Here is a 21,152-nt window from a genome sequence, read left to right as displayed (position 1 = left end):
TGTTACATTTACAAACAAAAGGGGTGTTTGTACTCGTCCAGGTTGAAATAATTACTGAGCTGTCAGATTTTCTTCTCTTGTTTTATGGAAATGACTTGAAAATATGTCCATTTTGCAGTATTTACAGGAATGTGGACTTATTATGATAAATCAGTTGATAAAATACTCCAAACCACACGATTAACTTATTATTGAGTAGCCTACCGCAGAGAGGCCAAACGCCCCTAAAGGAATATCAAATGTAGCCTATATGAAAGTTATTCTTCATCCCTAAAGGAAATGAGATGTGAAGATGTAAAAACACAGGAACTGCACAGAAATGTCGCCGTTTCTGTGTCGCTCCACCTCCCCGAAAACCTTTGAAATTATCTTTAATGGGTACCAGATTTTCACCCGGGGACGCGATTGCCATCAACCCCCAGTAACTTAATCTCATCTCCGGCTGGATTACTGCAGCGCACGACGTCCTGGGGTCTGTGGGTGTTGAAAGCAGGCCGCGCCTCCTCCTCTCCCTGCCGGGGAGACACAGGCAGACGGGTTGGGACCGTCACTGGTATGACTTCAAAACAATGAGTGGGGACAGTGCTTGTATCCAGAGTGGCGTTACAAAGAGTCACACAGAGAGAGAAAGCTGGAGAGATAGATAGAGAAAAGAGGAAATTAGGTATATTAACCTTCAAAATAAGAGGGGGTAGAACTGCAGATGGCGCTAAGGCAGCAATTTGTTTCTGTAGTGCACATTATAGACCTGTAACAGATTTTAAATAAATATAATTAAAGTAATATGAGGTTAATCCATAAACCCATCCAGATACGGTCCATTACGAGCAGCATCAGAAAAAACATTGTACACTAGAAAAAACAAAAACTAACTAAATAAAATAAGATATACAGGAAATGTCTTTAGTTTTAGTCAATTTGCATGAGGAGGCACTAGTGAATACGAGACTGGGATATCTATGGCTGTGTGTCAATGAGTTTGTATTGTAATACCTAGTCCAACAAACACCCCTCATATTATAATAAAAAAAATTAAAAAATTGAAACTAAACATTTGAATAAGCAAATCCACAATAAACTGAAACTAAACTGAACTGAAAACAATAAATATAAATTAAATAAAAACTAAAAACTAACAAAAAATACAAAATAACTGCACACAGAAGCTAAATGTTGAAAAAGTAAACTATTTCTTTACAGCTGTGATGTGTTACGCAACAACAAAAGAAAAGACTTTAATTCTGAAAGCCTCACCGGAAGTGCACGGTGTCGTTGTCTGTAACTTGACGCTGGCAGGAACAAGACAGGACTCCCTCCTCCTGAACATCACATCACTCCTGCACAAAAACACTCCTCTGAAGCAAAAGCGCCAGAACAGGGACGATGGGATTTTAAACCGAAAAAGACTCAACATGAAGACAAACTTATAGTTTGTATTATTTTCTTTGTATTATATAAGTTTGAGCGTCGTTCTCCGCGGGAACAAGTTTAAACAACCTTTGCACTGGATGCTGAGATGCGCAGAAAGTGACAGGGGTCCTTCATCTCTTCTACAGTCCTCAACGAGTTATAAAACGCCATGAAAGGTATGATGTTGTCTTTACGTGTGTGTGTGTGTGTGTGTGTGTGTTTAAATCCACTCTTTACTGTTTTAATTAAGTCTGCGCGTATTTCTTTGTGGTTGCGCGATTCACATCTTCACATCTGGATGACATTACGGTACTGCGGTGCAGAAAGTTGTGAAATACTTTGGAGTTTTTAGATTTTCTTCCACCACTCAGCTGCATCCCATTGAAGAATATAAGAAGAGCAGGTTTGCACAATTAGGCTGTGAATCCGGTTAATGCATTTAAAAATTTGTGATATTTGAGAAACAATAGGTCAAGACAGGGGTTTCACAATCCTTTTCATGTCAAGGACCCCCACAGTAGATGCACATTAGACCTCGGACCCCCCAATTTGAGGGGATTTTAATAAGATAATGAAGTCTTAACAGTCATTAAATGATCAAACTTCCAATAAATGTGATAAAAAAGTAAAAAAATTCTATTCCTCCTTTTACCGGGGACCCCTTACAACCCACTCCAGGACCTCTATCAGTCCCTGTTTGAAGGGTCAAGATGCTGTTTCCAAAAAAAAACCTTTATGGTGATGAAGAAAAGATCAGAGAACTCCATCACTGACTACCAGTAGCCACTTAAAGCAACATATTTGTACCACACAGTATTTTATTCACATTAGTGAAAGAAGATGAGGTTAACTAACCGATCAATGGCTCTTCCTCTAGTCTAACCCCCTCTGACCCCCTACCAGCAAACACACACTCAGCTCATCCCTCCCTGTCTCCCCCCACCACCACCACAACCACCACCTCAGTCCCATCTGTTTACCATTACCAGTGCTGTTCTCTGAGCTCTCTCCTCCAGTCTTCAGTGTAGTGTGCAGCAGAGTGTAATTAGAGTTTACTGTCAACAACCCAGAGAAACCGCAGCCTGTGGCTTTTACAGTTCTCTGGACCTCCTATCTCCACACACACACACACACACACACACACACACACACACACACACAGAGTCAGGCTAAAGATGATACACCACTATCTCCAACCTAATGCCTTGTTGGCTGTCTCCACTCTGCTAAACAGTGATCACTGTATTCAAGGAAGTCTGAGTTCTTCGCTCTGTACAGCTGTAGTTTTTATTTTGTTTGTGGAGTCCTGCTTTACACACAATGTACCCCCCTCCCCTCCTTCCCCGACTAGCGTGCATATGACCTGTTAATGTCATGTTTCTGATTATGTCACACAGACGACTTTGCAGACGAGGAGGAAGTACAGTCTTTTGGATACAAGAGGTTCGGTGAGTGAAAAGTGCTTTTTCTTAAGGTGGAAGAGGGAAAAACCAACACATTTGGAGCTTTTATCATAAAACTTTTATTGTTTTTAGAATAAAATGTTGTGAATTAAAGCTGCTAAGTGTGTGGGCTTTTTCTCTGTTCTGCTGTTACTAAAGTTACCTTGATACTAATGGACACGTTGCTCTAATTGAAACTTCTATTTAACACAAAAGACGTCAGGATCTGTCCTCGTCTGTCCCGATATTCGGGTCAATCACTAATGGTTCTGCAGGGTTTGGGGTTGAACATAAATGTGGCTGACAGTCAGTGAGGTCCAGCTGACCGCAGGACCGACGACTGCTGACAGAGTTCGCCAGATCAAGAAGCTTCAGAAACTCTCTTCTCTCTTTTAAATCTGAGCCACTTACACACATTGAGTCACACAAACATGCCCCGTGGACCTCAAAAAATGTGGAGCTACTCAAACTGAAATTCTGGTCAACATATATCTTCTCTGTTGTGGTTCCACACACGCGGACAGAGTTCACACGCATTGTACTGGTGCACATGCAGCATGCTTGTGTAGCTTAAAGGATGCAGCCTGGCACCTTTTTTTCTGCACCAGAAAGCTTTCAGTGAACCAGGGAAGATTAGATTGATAGGGATTAATTAAGCTTAAAGGGGTCAGTTCACCCAAATTACAAACTTTTAAAGCCATGCAGCTAGTGTTGGTTGCTTTTTTTCCTCCAATGCAATGGAGGTGCTGCTCAAGAGATCATAAAATACAACTTGTCTTTCCAGAAAAACTGTCCCCATAACTCTGGATATTCCACAGACTGTCAACAGGTTTTATTTTCTTCTAAAACAAATAGCTCCTATGACTAATACTTCCTATGAAGTGGAAAAATATGGAACTTTGGTTAACTGACCCCTTTAAAATTTGCATCTCCTGTCCTCCGTGGCGACTTTAATCTGGTCTTTCCTTCCCCCCTTTTTGTTCTTTAATGCAACACATTTTTATTTCATGAATGCACATTTGTTACTCATACATGCTCCACTAATGATGCCCAATCTCACCGTCACAAATAAGAAACTGTTAGTTTCACGACCCCTCCGGCTGCTGCTGCCGGGTTTCCGTGAGGCGGTGTGTTTTTCCATCTAGTGCTTTTTGGATAAAGAAGAAAACACTGGCAGCAAAGGGCAAACGCTGTGTCACACACACACTCAAACACATCATTATTACTCTCCTTGGAGACGGAGCGCATGCTCCATCACTGTTCGGTTGATTTAACATTAACTTGGGATCAGGAGCCTCTGTGTCTCTGTATTCAGGGTGTTGCTGCAGTGTGACTCATTCACACACAGTTCGGCCGAGGTCCATCAGAGTGGATGTGAGGCAGTGGATGCGGCGGCAGCAGAGATGAATTCTAACTGTGTTAAAACACAATCCCTTTCATCCGAGTCACCCGAGTAGAGGCATCCTGTTTGTCTTTCTCTGTGAGCGTGTGCGAGTCCCGCTCATGGATTAGATTAGAGAGCTACGGGGAGAGGAGCCAAATCCAGCTTACTTTTAACTTTATTCAAATGAACTCTTGACATTTGGAGGAGTCAGAAGAGAGAGTTGCTGAACTCTGAGCTGAGTGCTGTTGGCCCTCTCTGGGACACGGCAGCTGTTTGGAGGGGTCCGACTGCCTCACCACTCCAGAGGCTTTGTTGTGCAATAGAGCTGCATTCATGCAAACCATCACAAAGTCTCATTCTTCCACTATTAGCGCTATAGTGTCAGTACTCAGTGGGAAACAAGCACTTATTTCCTCCCTGCATGTTTTGCTTTAAATCATTGTGCTCTCCCTGGAGACTGATAGTGCTTAAATTGTTGTGATATGTCAAAGCTGTGACCGTTCTGAGCTCAAAAGAGGATGACTTGACAAAGAAACTCTTAAAGGAGCAGTGTGTAGTATTTAGTGGCATCTAGCGGTGAAGCAACCATTTGAATCCAGCTCAGCCAGTGTAAGAAGTGAACATGGGTTAGAAACAGTACACACAAGTGCCAGTGGGCCTTTGTTTCTTATCCTTTTTACATACTTTGCATTACTGCTGATTTGTTCCAGAAGTTTTTTTCCAGGAAGCCATTGACTTCCACTAATCCCAATACACAATGAAAACCATCTTGCAGTGTGGTTTGAAACACACAGACATATTCCATCATTCTTTTTAGCCACTTTTATTTTTCAGTCACAGTTACGTGATTGTTGTGCCGTAACGCAGCTGCAAGCAGGGACTGTTTTAAGAGCAAAGTTTGAACGTCCAGTATTAGTAAGTCAGCTGTTTAACAGCATTGCATAAATCAGCTAAGTTGGTGTCTCGATCCCCGGACCCTCCTGTACCCATATCGAAATCAGTATTAAAACTCATGATACTCTTTGAAAAATGGACTCTAAAAAACACTGTGCTCCTTTCAGGAGGATGCAATGTTGTAGGATGAAAAATTGGGAGGCTGGTGGCTTGTGTGCTTAAAGCTTTCTTCATAAAAATGCTTTACGAAAGATAAAGGAGCAATAAAATACCATATGTCTGATGGTTGGCTTCATCTCTTCTTCCAATTCCTTGAATTCCAAGATTCAAGGCCTCCAGCTTTTCTGTAAAAACCTTTGGAAGGACTGCAGGTACAATGTGTAATATCCATAACACACACACACACACACACACATATATATATATAACACATGTGTACACGTAGTGACAACGTTGTCGAAATATCTTTAAAAGCACCTTTGAGGGTGTTTGTACATTGGCAGATGAGCAAAGTAACTAATCAGCTTTCCGAAGGTCAGAAAGAGCACAATGGGGAAACACACACACACACACACACACACACACACACACATTTTAAGCAGAGTGAACTGTTTCTGATTCTCTGTCTTACACAAACATCATGTATATTTACACAAATACACACATAGACGCACATTTTTCCACTTGTTTGTATACAAATGGAAAAGCACGACAACACATGTGCGCGCACACACACACACACACACACAGACACACACACACACACACACTTCAGTATATTCACTGAGTGAATTCATATGGTAATCCCATCTCTCTTCCTGCCAAGTTGAAGCCAGGCCGGAATTGCTTCCACAGTGCTCAAGTTTAAACATATTTATTTTTCAGTGGGGGGTTGACATAAGAAGGCCACCAGAATAAAACAGAAATCTACTTGAGCTTTGGCTGAACTCTTACAACCCCTTTAGAGCTGGTATAATCATTGGTCATCGGCCTGACAAAAACCATGGACCCTCGGGTCGCAAAAACCTAAGTCGACAAGTAACTAACAAGTGGAAGTCCTGCACACATCCGCAGAACCTCAGTGGGATTAAATGCTGCATTCAAAGAGCAACAGAAATCAGTAGAAAGATCTAAAAGTCACCAATAACACACAAACTTCCACTACTGACCATTTGCAAGTAGTCTTGTTTGTCTGGTTTAACTGGGCACTTAAGTAACAGCTACTGGTTTGTGTATTATTCTTAGTTTAACAGCAGAAAATGTTGGTACGCTTCAGGTTGGGGTGTCATTTATTCATTATCATACAGAAAGAAATCTATTGTAGAAGAAGCAGTTCCTCCACAAATCAGCGTCAGTTGATCTGAATGAAAGACAACCAAAGACCATTTCATTGAGTTTATGTGTAGCCTATTCATTGCTCTCTTTCTCTCTCGCTGTCTCTATCCCTTGATGTACTACACTCACAGTCAAATAAGTTCAGGCTCATGCACTGTGAGCATGAATGTCTGAGACAGTGGTCGGGTTTTCTGACCAAGACTGTTTTTGACGGGCACAATGAATGTGTATATATGTACAAAGTTTATAGGTTCAAAAGATCTGCAAAGGACATAGCAAACATTTCATCTGGGTCTTTTGTTTAAGCTAGAATAGCAGGTTAGTAAGCAAGTCAAACATCATGAAAGGATCGAGGCCTACATTATATCTATATTGTAGCCAGATGAAGTAACTAGTACAAATACTTTCTTACTGTACTTTTTCAGGTTTTTCCAGTATTTGTGCTTGACTTGAGCATTATTTTTTTGGCAATGTATTACTTTTACTTCCTGTATTTTTGTACAAATATCTGTAATTTATACTATTTTCAAAACGTAACAGTCGGTAGAAATTTTCTTCGGAAAAAAGTACTTTTTACTTTTTTACTTTGAGTACATTTCAGAGCCTGTACTTTTTTTAACTGGAGTCTTTTTTTGTGCAAGTATCTGAACTTCTGCTTTAGTAAACAATGTGTTTGCTTTTGCCACCTCTGCTTGTAGCAGTCACACACAACAGCGGCAAAGTGAGTTTTCTTAAAGGAAAACTGTAAAGAAAGATAAATGCCACGAGTTAGTAATAGACAGGAAAAGACTCTGAACATCATATATTGACAATAAATAATGTCAGAATGTCAAGGTACAAATCTTTCACAGTTTATTGAGTTTACAGTTACAGAATTCAATATAAATGACATTCACCACTGTCCCGCACTGGCTTTCATGTCGCTGACATTGCTGGTATGTGGAGGAGTTTTAGGACTTGCATGTTGTTCTGCAGCTAGGAGTCAGGGCCAGTTCTGAAATAACGGGGGCCTGATTGCTCCATGCAGCAGGTCCTCCTGGGATCTGCGCTGAAGTCTGGATGGGGGTCTTACTCCCTCCGCTGCTGCGTCTCTTGTTCCCACACATGTGGGTTTGGAGAGGTCGGGCTCAGGAGGTTTGTGGCCGGTGTGGAACCCAAAGTGCACTAATCTATTTCCTGCACTTGTTATGGTTTCTCCAGCAAGACCCAGAACGTTCCTGGAGCCGAGTATGGCATTGGGCCGTCTGAGCCTGGGACCAGCTGTGTCAGCACGGTTCGGTCCGGTGGGTTTCTCTGGCAAAGAGTATTCCCTGGCTTCACAACCACCTTCAGCTGCAGTCATAATGACACCTCACCCACCACCACCTCATCCATCCTGGTTAACATGGAATCAAACGTGGTTATGTTAACATTACTGGCCCGCTTTTGTCAGACACTGACACATTTAATACGTGCTGTCATGTGATACTTTGAGTTTGTCAGAATGTCTGATGAGGATTTTTATGCACTTTGCTGTGGTTTCTTGGCCTTTTTTACAGGGTTGTGTTGTGGTTTTCTCAAATTCTGCCTCTTAGTTCTTTCTTAAAATCGCATGTCAGGTTTTGATCACTTAATACTGAAGTGTACAAAGCCGTCTTTACTGTCTGCCATACCGCTGTCAAAAATGTTCCCTTGGCCTTGAGACTTCACAGTCAGCATGCCTCCCCAAACATATTTATTCTGTGTGAGCACGTGCATTTGTCTTTTTCTGACTGCGCTGCTCTTCGCTGGTATGTTTACACTCTCATGTGATTCTCATAGTCCAATCGTCAATATTTTTGGCTACTCAAAGTGCATCTTGCCATTATAACTGCTACAGTCTTTATAATATGAAAGGTGTTGCTCACGTATAGACAAACCCATAGAAAAGAATCACTTGACTCTTCAATTCAAATGAGTTTCATGGAGATCTTTCAGCTCATCATTTTGGTTTTACATAGCATACATAGCATTTAGCAGCAGAAGAACTACTCTGCTGTAGTTGGTGGAAACCAAAACAGAGCTAAAAGGAGAGCGAATATTGGACTTACGTTGATCAGGTGGACGCAAACACGATGAATAAATGCTAATGTCTCTCTGTATGAGCTGATGGATGCAACATTTACTTACATGTCACCATATTAAAAAGTGATAATATGTTAGCATTGTGTTTGTTTAATTTGCCACCTAAAAAAATAAGTTGAAGCAGGTTTAAGTGCTTCACAGTGACCTTCTCTGTTGAAATGAGCTCTTGTAGAAGCTTCAGGCGTAGATTGAGTATCCAGCGGGTTAAACACCTGTTGTAGAGAGCAGACAGCAATGGGAAAACACTCAGTGAAGTCACCTGCTAAAATTGGGCAAGAACAGCAATAAAACACAGGGTTTGTCTTTGACTTTCAAGCGCTTGTCTGGTAAAAATCAGAACGTAAAAGTCGTTTTTTGGGTTAGACATCATTGAGGCTTTATGGTAAATCATTTTCTTTAAAGTTGTTCTGTATATCAACACCAATATCCATCAATTCTCAACTTGTAAAGTAAAGATAGTTCTGTAGTGGAGTGATGCAATTGGGTGTCTATTTTTTATTATTTAAATTGATTTCAAGACTATAAATTCATTATTACGCATTTTCAAGCTCACACGTTTTATTTTATTTTATATCTTAACACCTGTTCTTCATTATTTGTAATGTACTGCCCCTGTCTGTTGCACACGATATCTTCCTTTAACTTGTCTTTTTGATGTTTTGGCTTCTTCGTGCCGTCTGGTGTCATGTGCAGGAGATTTTTAGTCCTATACCCTGGGCACAGATGTCTTTTCTTTTTGATTGATTTGTCTCAAAAGTGTTCATACCCACACGTTTTTTAAAGTATTTTAAAAGCTGTGGGAAGCCCTGAAAACATCTTAGAGCACGTTCGAGAAAAACTGAGAAGCTAATGTGGTGACAAGAGGAGAAAGAGGCGGATTAAGTGTGCATGTTTGTGTGAGTGAGTGAAAGGAAAAATAGACGCTACAAATGATATTCCCCCCAAGAAGAGACACCCAGAAACAATGAAGTATCATGTGATTAAAAAATAATCAGATGCCAGGCAGTGGCTTATAGAAACCAGCTCCACGTCTCAGCTCCTCTTGCAGGATTAAGCTTTATTTTGCTGGGAAAGGAAAGTTCAACCAGAGATTTTGGAGAAGGCTGTTGAAACTGAAGCCTCGAGGTGTAAACAAAAAGATGATGTACAGACTGGGGATCTGGGATTTCCTCGGGTCTGGTTTTGGGAGAATCTCACACCACCGGACAGGACGGGAGGAGAGATAACACCGAGATGCTGAATGAGCTAGAGGAGCAGGGGGCGCTGGGAGAGAGGGTATTTTATCCCAGGAGATGGGAAGGGGAGTGAAAAGGAAGTGGGAGAAGGTGGAGGAGACACAGCCGGTTGTAAGAAAAGAGCAGGACGTGGATGGATGTGTTTGGAGGAGCATGAGAGGAGCTCTTTGTGAGGAGATAAGGGTTTGTGAGTGTGTGTGTGATGGTAGTAGATAAGGAAAATGAGGTAACAGTATAAGATCCAGCTGGAACTGTTCATCTAAAGCACAAACTACACACCTTTATGACATAAGAACATATGGACTCACAATATGCAATTAAAAAGTCATTAGTTTAGCGCTGCAGTTTCACTTTCAGACATCCAGACACTGTCTTATCTCTGTTATAATTCAACCCTTACAACCTGGAATTTAACTGAACTGTCTGAATGTGAAGCAGCCAAATGGGGAAATGGCAGCCGATCACAGAGGAATTTATGAACACATCCATTCACATTTTTCTTTTTTTCTTTGAGTAGGATGGCTGAAGCAGCGATGGAACGTACATTTACACACATTCTTCGTCTTCAAGTATGATTTTAAAGTCCCCCCTCCACTCAAAACTATGTTTTTCTTTTAGTTCCTACAGTTGGATGTTTGAGTTTCTCTGTGCAGAATGATGTATGTGCAGTTCGACAGTAAGAGGCTGTTTTCACATTCATCTGCTGAAAGAGGGAAATATTTCATTAAAAATATGATTTTAAGGGGTTTCACCAATAGTTAAAATTCTTCAAAAATGTTTGTGATAGAAGGAGTAAATGGAGCTTTTTGTGGAAAAAAGCTTTAAGGGGTTCTTTAAGCTGCTTGTACTTGAGTCTCTTTGTGTGTGTGTGTGTGTGTGTGTGTCTGTGGGGGGGGGCATGCCAAGCCTTCAGCCAGGCTTAGGATTGATTAATGAGTGCAAATATTCAGGCAATATCGGTACTGTGCGTGAGTGAGCTAGGCTTTTTCAAGTCAAGCCATATGAGGATATTCACGATCCAGATAATGAAAATTGTTTTCTATTGCATATATTTCAAACTCAACACACACAGGTTGTATTGCGGTCTTTTATGTTAAATATCCGATCCCACACTGTGATACTTGAATGATTTAGGACTTTAGAAAGCTCCTCCAGAGACACACAAGACTTCATACAACTGCTTTCACAGGCTGAGTGTTACTCGTGGTTTGTCAATTGGCTTTGACATGTAAAATCACTGGACTGACACTTTCAGTAAATGATCTGAATACATCCTTCAACACCGGTGGAACAGCAGGTAGAGAAAATGCAGCACAGTAGATGGTTTTAACATCAAAGTAAGTTCCCTGAGATATCCTGTAAACCTTTGTCCAAACTTTCCACCCCCTCTTTCTTTCTCTCTCTCTCTGTGTTACGCCTTCATTAGACTGAATAAAAACAGCAGTAACATGACTCCGGGCGCTAGATGCGAAGAGCAGGCGTGGATCGGTGATGTTTTTGCCAGAATAACACATGTGCTGGTAGTTAGTCGCTATTTTCAATCTGGCCTGTGATCATCCGAGTGTCAGTGACTTTTCTGACTCACCTTTAAGAGTGAGGAAAAGCAGCAAACCCCATCACTGTCCCCATTCAGCTCTCACACACCATAATAACCCCCGGTGTCCTTGACGTGACCCACATGCAGATGTCAAGGGAGGGTTTCTGGAGTTCAGTATAGTCTCTATTTAAGTGCCTTTTAGGGGGTCTGAGTCATTGATTTAGTAATAATATAAAGGAATAGCAGAGCAAAGAGAAGGCGCTCCAAGACACCTGTGTTCCTTCAACGCCTCCCTTAAAAAGTGTGGCAAGCTGCAGCTCTTTGTTGTGCAGGGAACATGCTTGTACATTAGATCTTACATTTATATTCACTCCAGTGTTTGTCTGTCTGTGTGTGTCTGTCACACTTTTGTAATACAAACTGGTAACTTTTATGCATGTGAGTCTCTTGTGTCGATGAACCCGCAAAGGTCTCCAACACCTCCGGCAGCAGAACACACAGGCACACTTTAACAATGAATTTGGGGATTCTAATTTATCCTGTTTTAGTGTAAGTAATAAAACCTCCTAAAACTGTTATTCACAGTCCAAAATGTTAATGAAAGGAGGGAAAAACGGGCTGTGAGGGTTGCCAAAATCAACCTACGGCTTCCTGGTTTGCAAAAGGGAGTTGAAGCGAGAGAGAGGAACTGTGTTCTGCTCCAAAACTGTCAGATGCATAATGACTATCACATTTTCCATGTGTGGCTAAGACTGCAGACAGAGGGAATTCACGAAATTCATTTTCTGGCACCTCACTGAGCTCTGCACAATGCTTGTCATGCACACATATGGTTAATTAACACATTATAAAACGACAAAGCTACAGTATACTTCTGTTGTTCTTCCAAAGATCACAAAACTGATTGAACGCCACAACAATGCAGAGTTTGTGTTAATGTAGTTCATATTAACAATAGTTTGTATTGAGTGATTTGTGTATTGTAGTGATGTTATAGTCTTTTGTGCTGATACACAGTAGCAGGACGTCATAGACAGAGTAAAGGGGCTGCGTAAGAAACAATAAGCAAACTATACAGATCACTCTACAAATTCATTGTAGTTTGTTACATAATGAAACGATATCTGTAAAAAATAATCCCGTATTTGAGGTTTTTTTTATTAATAGGGCTGTGTATTGCCAAGAATCAATGCCAATATATTTGTATCACGATACAGGACCTATGATTCAGTATATTGCAATACTGTAAGCAAGGCGATAACTGTCATGAAAAACACACCACCTTATACATGTGTGATGTTCAGTCTCCTTGCTGTTTGTTCTGTGTGTTATATATATATATTTAAATAAGTTAATTATTAATATAATGAATAGCATAAACGTTCAACCATCAGCCACCTAGTATTTACATTATATAAATTAGATATGTGATAAGTCAAAGTTAATTGGACCTTCTAACAGTCTATTATTGAAGGCGCCTTTGACTTTACATTCCTAGACATACTATGAACTGGATGACTGAGAATCTTTACAGACATAGATATGTGTTGTACTGTATATACTGTAGGATTAGCACTCTGTGTATTGTGGTATGAAAGGAATGGCAGCGCTCCCGAGAGTCCCAGACAAGATTTCTCTACAGAGACTAATAAATTAATCTCATTGACCATTTTACGTAGTTTACATGGGAACATACTTTTTTTAAGAAGACTCTTTCAGTTTGCATGAGTATCTGTTATCAGAATACATTATTTTGCTTAGTGCAGAATGATATAATACATGATCACTTCAGTTGTATTCTGTTGCATTTCTCTGCATAGCACACGTTGGTGGAGCTTGAAGAAAAGGTTGTGAAGGCACAACAGTTTCATTATGATTTGTTTTTGGTAAGCAGATCTTTTTGTTTGGAGAAATACAGTAATCAGTTTGGTCCCTGATGACGCCTGTGCAGCACAGATTCAGTTCTTCCATTATTAAGACAGGAGTTTCCTCCCCCAGCACTTCTTCTAAATTACCCTAAACAAACAGTAGAGTAATTTAAAGCCATTGTCTGGTGTTGATTACTGCTTTCAGTAAGTGGTATCGCCTCTGTGTGATTCACTATCCAGATGTCAGACAGCTCCTCCTGCCTCTTGATGCTTTTGTCTTGACTGCAGGCTGCATTGAGGTAGAAGAGCGTGCCACCCTCATGTCTGGAGCGTGTCTGTCTGAACAGACTTTGGCAGAAATTCTTCCTCTTCTTCCTGACCAGCGGCAGGAGGAGATGGCTTGTTGTCATTCAGGCTGACAGACCACGCCCCCGCATCCAACCGCAGACGTGGCTGGCCACCCAGAAAGGAACTCCAACCTTGATGCCGAATAACAGAAGGCATTTCCATTGTTATAAACCCACCTCAGAAAGCATCTTTAGACCTGTTTTTGTATTGCTGACTTTGGAGGAAAGTGTATAATTTTGTAATTGGACATTCTGCATGTGGTTGGCTCTTGAATATGAATTATGGTGCTGAGCAATTCTTACAAGTGATCGCAAATGTTTTGTTTCCACTCCGAAGTTTCCACCTTCAGAGCAATGCATATCCAGTGTTTCAGGTCCAGTGTTTCATATTTAGGAGGCTCTATTGAATATAATATTCATAGATATGCTTACATTCGTGTTTAATCACCGGAATATAGGAGCTTTAGGATATAGCCTTTTATATATTGCCACGGGTCACCTTCCATTGGAGGTACCACCATGTTTCATCTGTTGTCCAGACGAACACCGGCTCTAGAAAGGGCCGTTGGCATTTCTGGCGGCAACTGCATTTTTTCCCTTTGTGCCTCGAATGGGAGGGTGAGGTGGATTTACAAGCAACTATAAATCCTTCACTCTGGTTCTTTAAATACCATCGCACCGAATAAAATAATAGGGTGTAAAAATCACTTGTAAAGTTCAAAAAATGCTCAACTGTAAGTATTATGTGACATCCACTTCTTACCCATTCATACTTTCACACAGATGTAACTGAGCTAATTCTGAGATCCTTTAAGTCAGTCTAACCTGACAGCTCACAGACCGCAGTCATATTTACATTTAACAGCCCTCCATGTTCGCTCTCTACGCCACTGTTAAATGATAGAGCTTCTTATTACAACCAGCCTTGAAATCACAGAGCGGCTCTCTCCGCGATGACCATAATGTTACACCGACTTTACCCACAAGCGACACCAGAGCAGAAACCACAGGGTCGGACTGAAAATGTCAGTCCACACTCGATCTGAAGGAGGAGGAACTCATTCAAAGAACGCTAGAGGTGCTTTGGTATCCTCTGTCCATTTGGCAGAGTCAGTGACGGATGTGGACAACATGGTGATGAGTTTGGCTGGTGTGGGTATGGTCTGTAAAGGAATTGTCCCATTGAGACTTTTCTCAACCGGCTTTCCTTCAAGTATCCCAAAAATCTGCACAGCTCTTTAAAGGCTTCCTGGTTTTATCTGGCAGCACCTCAGCAGAACAGGAACTGTAGTTCAGTACATTTACATTTCAGACACTGTTTTAGTAAGACATGAAGTGCGACAGGTTGAAATTCAATCTGATTGAAAAATGAACCAGAACTGGCCACTTCTTGTGCCGGATATTTTTAGTTTTAGATAGCTGAAGAACATCATAAAGTTTTGTGAAAGCAGATAGACTGGAGACAAGAATATCATCATTCTGCTGCTGACTTTTTGTGTTTTCTGAAGTGATATTTCAAACACTCTTCATCAGATTTTGATGGGAATTAAAATTACATCACTACTGACAGCACAGCTGCTGGCTCCAGAAAACCAACAAGACCACCTCCATAACGCCAAACTTATGGCTTCAAAATGGTTTTCCACAAAGTGTCTAGTGGCTATTATTGGAACTGCATCTTTAGGTTATTTTGCATTAGTTTCCACTACTCAAGTTGGGTTAGGCATCAATTTCCTCTTAAATGGGAATAACCTCAACCTTAATATTCAAGCGTTGTCAGTTTACATGCAAGAGTATACCGCACAAACCACCTTATTTACCAGGACCAGGACCAGCCATTGCTGCAAACACGACAGAGGAGAAGAGGTTGATTTTAATGTCTCAAGAACCATTTTGTGGTTTATTATCCCAGCTGCTCATCAGAGGGAAAACGTCACATTATTTATTTTGTTTCTGGTTTTCTCCGACTGGCGACATTTAGAAGTTTGTTCTTCTTTGAAGTTCTTGCCAGCGCTCCGTCAGCACTGGGGGTCTTTGTAGTGGTTTTCCCATTTTGACTGGCACCTGAAGCAACCAGCAGGAGACCTAACCTGGGAGGTTTAGACAGATACTCAGATCCAGATCGACTCTGCAGGAAGGAAGGTTTTGGATCCTTGAAAATGCTGACTGAACGAGAATTACTGATTCTCAGTTTTTCTTGTGTTGCAACTTTGTTTGAAAGGGAATAAGATTCAAATTCAAATACTGTATGGTCATATTGTGAAGTGCTGCACTTTATGATCATTTCTCACAGTTGAATGGCAGACAAACTGAACTGAAGACAAACAGCCTTTGAATCTTGTTTTTCATTGGATAAAGTGTTTCTTTTGTTTTTCTTGTCCTGCTCTCCAGCATTCTCACTTTGAACTCACTTCTTCTTTTTGCTGATGGTGTTGTGTTTCTTTCAAAGTTGAGCGTAGGCAGGCTATCAAATTCTGGATGCTAATGTGATGGTCATTAACCAGCGGGCCACACACACACACAGACAAAAAGAAACACGCACATTTACTAGAGAGTTGCAAAAGTTTGGGGTGCTTAAGCTACAATGTTTTGCTTTGTAACTAAAACCCAAGTCGCTCCGTGGGCCCCAAATCCCTTAGCTGAGTAAGTCCATTCCCGCTCCCCACTCCATTGTTGATGTAGTTTTCTGGAAAGACGACCTGTTTGTGTAACTGCAGCAAGCGCTGAGTCTGTGCAGAGCCGAGTGGGGCCTCTGGGCTCGTGGGAGGGGGCAGGGCTGCAGGGCAGGGGAGGCCACGGATGCTGCCGCAGTCTGCGTGCCTGTCTGACCGCACCTCATCTGAAAACCATTTTGGAAATGTTTATTTCTCTACCTTTACTATCAGTTGGTGAGACATCATTATGGGTGGGATGAGGAGTGGGCAGTTTGGCTGTGGAGTCATTTGCAAGCAGAAGGACTACTCTAGATTCTGTCTGTTCAAGAAAATCAACAAAGAAGAGAGTCAAAGCAATTAAATTAAATCAGAAAAAATACCTGTAACATAGCATTTAGCAGCTAAAGAGCAAAATAGTTCCGACATGAGCTGGTGGAGACCCAAACAGAGCTAAAAAGGGGTACAGTAAATACATGACATGGTTCTTAATGAATGCTAATGTTACTCTGTCTCTGTCTTGAGACCAAAAAAACAGAGAGGTTAGACTGCTGTGTGATCAATAAGTCAACCAAAAAATACCTTAGCAAAACTTAAAAAGCCTTTAATAAATGGGCTTAAAGCCTGTCTGCTTCAGGGCATGTAAAAACCAAATGGCAGCTCACACATAGCAAGGCTGCTGTCACCTGCCAGGCAATCAGAGTAGTGCTGGAAAATTGTCACAGGTGCAGTCAATGAAGTGAGTATGTACATAATTAGGCAGATTCTAACAAGGCATCAATATCTTTTAAGATTCGGAAATCCTTCATACATACATAGAATCATATACACAAAGAGTCAACTAGAAAGAAATCTATAGAATAATACCTCAGAAACAATAAGGCGCTCCAAGTTCCACCATTATGACTGACATTAAAATACAGTAGTGTAGGCCGACCCTATTCAGCTATGAACAGTTCACACAGGAGGTTTATTCTCAATAAGATTATTTATTGTCGACTGTTGTTGAGTCCTGAACAGAGCTGGTTCAAGAACCAGAGATTATTTGGTGGAAAAAAGGTACTCATGGTCCACACTTCTCTTCCCAATAGTTCCCATTTGACGTCTCGATTCCTCCACTTACTATCTTGCCATCACATTTTAGCTCATAACTTATCACACACATGTGTATGCGTGAAAATGTTGCAGGCTGAAACTGAATATTGCAGAAAATTACATTTTTGTTCAAATTTTGCAGTATTTTATTTTATTTTTTTTAAAGTATTTCAGAGATTCCTCTGTGCCACTAAAGGCAGCTTCAGTCCCAGCAATGGTACAGGAGACATACCATAGTTTGAGAACCAGCGATATAGATGATTCCTCCGTCACTGAAGTAGTTTACCGGCACCAGGCCAAAAAAATCCCTAAATGCTGTTTTAAACATGTCCTGTATCTGTTTTCCAGCAGCATAAAATGAACTAATTACACAAATTGAACTTGTCCAGTAACATAAAGGCAGACATTTTGGATTTCTCATGTAAGAAATGTGTTGCTTGATTTTCTGCATCCCTCAAATTTGCACATTTGGTGATATAAGTGTTTATGTACTCAAGTAAGCCAAAATACAATTATGTATTAACAAAAACCCAAATTCTTTACCTCTTGCCTCTTCCCATTTTAATGGGTGTCAAATGTAAGCTCATAAACCTGTCACTGAATCAAAGGAGAGCTGACACATGAATTAGATCTTTATGTGGAAAATAAAGTTCTGCCTTGGTCCCCCACAGCGAGGCGGCAGACAGTTGGAGCCTGGGAGAGCTGCTGGATGCTGCAATCTTGGTTGCCTCACATTTTGACAATGCCTTTTGTTGGATGTGATACAAAGCTCAGATATCCTGTCAGAAAAGGCACCACTTTTCTTCTCCCCCTCCCATTTTTACATGGACAATCTGGCCCATGTCGCAGTCCCTGAGAGGTTCTTGGCTCGCTGTGGATGATGTGACAGGGGTTACTGGCTTTTAAAGGTCATTCGTCACTGCTTTCTCTCCACCTCTCAGATCTTTAAACCATTTTCCTTGCCCACTCTCCCTCAAATGTTCTCACATTTCGCTTGTTTTCTCCGAATTCATCCTTTTTGTGCGCTGGCCTTGTCCTGTCTGTCTTCACTTCTCCTCTCACCCCGCATTCACTTATAACCTTGAGCATCATGCCCTCCTGTCTCATGTGATGGAGGCTTATGGTTTCCATCACATGTAATAAAAGAGATGGAGCTTAAATCAGGCCACACATGGAGCTGGGATGGTGTCGGTTTCCTGCAGGGCCCCAGAGCCATCCCATGAACTCAGAACCCTTTGGCCCTAATTCTGCACTTCCTCTGATTGCGTCATTGGCAGGTACAGCCTCGTATTGAGCGCAGTGGGCATGCTGTAGAAGGAAGTATATTCTCCAAGCTGTTAAACAGTCAGTTATTAAGTGGGGTGACTATGCAGCCAAGACCTTTCACTGCGAGAGAGCTTTGTGCATTGGCTTTGGATCCTGTTCGGCGTGCCTGCACAGCACCTCCTTATACATGTTCCTTTAGAGCAAACTCCAACCAGAAATAGAGTGACAAGAGCTGTTTTTATTTCTATGCCTATGTTTTTGTTTGGTGGTTTGTTTAAAAATATCAAAATCTAATTTTCTTTGAAAGTTAATCTAGTTACAAAGTTTACTTGCAATGTCTTCTGAAATCACCAACTCAGATAGATTTTGCCAAAAGAGTCTGAGTGACAAAATCTGATTATGCTTACCTCTCGCACTGTTTTTCAGAGGCTGTTATATTAAACCAGATGTCCTATCACATCCATTGTTACCAACCAATGTCATGCTACCTTGTCGGGAAGGGGGCTAAATAATGCTCCAAAATTAGACATGGCCATTTTCAAAGGGATCCCTTGACCTCTGAAGGTATCTGAATGAAAATAGGTTCTGTGGGTATCCACAAGGCTTCCCTTTATGGTAATCCCATGCAGTTTTGGGCAACAACCTTGCATTTTCTTTTTGCATGTGGTATAAACATGTTATTTTCTGCATATTGGCCTCCCTAAACAGTATTGGAATTGCATAAATTGGAAATGACAGAAGAGCTTTCTGGCACCCTTGCATAAGTCAGTGCCCCACTTGTGCATCCCAGTCAAAAAAGTCTGGACACTCCCCTGTTGAGGGAAAGTAGATACACCAAGAGGTAAATTAAAACATGAATGCATCAAATGTCACAGATCAATAGAATTTTTAGTGGGAAAAGATCCAAAAGGGGACTATTTCTTTTAAATCAAAGTGATTAGAAGTGTACTGAATGTCACTGATTAATGTCCACCAACACTGAAAGTCATGCACCAGCACACGTAGGGTAGTCTGTGTTCACACACATACACACACACACACACACACACACACACACACACCATTGAAGCACATGATTTAGTGCAGACCACCTCACCATGCAATTGAGAAAGCTGAGCGGTGTATGACTCATTCATTGAGCCACGATTTCCCTCCTGACTGTAAAACATCTTGGCTTCGATTACAGTGTATCAGAGATCTTGTAAAACTTCTTATTTCTGTTGGAGTAATTAAGGACAGATGGCATGAAGGATGAGTGTTGTTTGAGAAAACAATTGGAAACAAACAACTACAGTTTTAGCATTCAGTTGTGATGTAATGAGATTGTCAGATGGGGTAAATATTCACTTGCCACTGGATGTCGCACTAGAGCATCTCAGACCAAAACAAAGAGCCTCTAAAAGTGATTGTTTTGGCCTCTGACCAGCTGAGATTGTTGTGTGTTGAAGTGTGTTAATACATTAAAGGATCCCTAGATAGATCTTTTGTTTAACAAAATTAACAGCCGTAATATCACTCATCACCAGACTCCATAGACAGAAGCGGCAATTTAACTTTCTATAGAAAAAAACAGCAGTATAGTTGTTTGCTGCTATATTAATGTTGTATGTAGTAAAGTTTAACTAACTCCTAACTAATTAAAGTATTTCAAGGGGAAACTATGATGGCTAAGTAGAGCCAGTGTCTAGTTTGTCTGTTGTGGACTACTGTACAAACTTGGCGGTTCAATATGGTAGACTCAGTGGAAAGCATATTATATTCCATTTCTACCAATAGATCCTCCTAAATGTTACACCCTGGACCTTTAATCCAAATTATGATTTTAACCAAACCTTAAGCGTTGTCATGTCAGATTTACTTAAACAGCACTGATGTCAATAGTGGCATAATATTCTCCTTTCTGTCCCTTTCTCATGTAATTTTCCTTAATTCTCTAAAACATTGCTCTGTCCTTCCTCTCTGCCTCGCCTTCTTTCTCGCTTTATGCCCTAGTTACTTTATTTTTCTGTCCCTCTTTCTCTTTCTTTCTTTCTTCCCTTTGCCCTGAGAAGTGGAAACTGAATGTAAAAAGTCATATTTTAGCTCCAGGACTGTATCATTTTGAAAACAGGACTTTTTATTTGTAACAGAGAAGGCCTATTATCCCATTCTGATACATTTTCAAGGCTTTGAGGACTCGTCTTGAACTCCTCACTGTCTTTGGTGCCAGGTATAATTCACTGATTGCCCTCTTGGAGTAATCTGCACTCCGGTTCCTGGAAAGGAGTTGAGTGTGTGTTAGGCAAGGCAGGGATCCAAATCACAGTTTGTGTGACCTCAGCTCACAGCTTTGTGTTCTCATCCGTTACTATAGCGTCCCTTCTGCTATTTACAGTAAATAAACATTGTCTTTTAATGAGCAAGGCCCGTGTATCGGCTGTTCTTATTATGACATCTCAGGGGTAAATTAATGGCCACGTTGAGATGAAAAAGATGATGTTTGGGTAATCCTTTGTTACAGGAAATGAGGCTGGTGAAAGACAAAACCTTGGAGACACTTAATTATAACTAAGGTGGACATTGTCCGGGTATTTTTTCAACATTTT

At 41.0% G+C, this 21,152-nt stretch overlaps 1 protein-coding gene across 1 annotated transcript in view; it reads left to right on the top strand.

The window, feature by feature from the left end:
- Nucleotides 1-1,354: 1,354 nt before the first annotated feature.
- LOC127369546 (collectin-12) overlaps nucleotides 1,355-21,152 on the top strand; it is a 33,890-nt gene continuing 14,092 nt past the window's right edge. The window contains exons 1-2 of the mRNA XM_051411021.1: nucleotides 1,355-1,586; nucleotides 2,808-2,858. Coding sequence (XP_051266981.1) covers nucleotides 1,580-1,586; nucleotides 2,808-2,858 — 58 coding nt within the window. The 5' untranslated portion in view covers nucleotides 1,355-1,579. The remainder of the gene's footprint in view (nucleotides 1,587-2,807; nucleotides 2,859-21,152) is intronic.

This window comes from Dicentrarchus labrax, unplaced genomic scaffold, assembly GCF_905237075.1.
Source record: "Dicentrarchus labrax unplaced genomic scaffold, dlabrax2021, whole genome shotgun sequence".
NCBI lineage: Eukaryota > Metazoa > Chordata > Actinopteri > Moronidae > Dicentrarchus > Dicentrarchus labrax.
The sequence above is the reverse complement of the archived record's forward strand: the minus strand, read 5'-3'. Positions and strand labels throughout refer to the sequence as shown.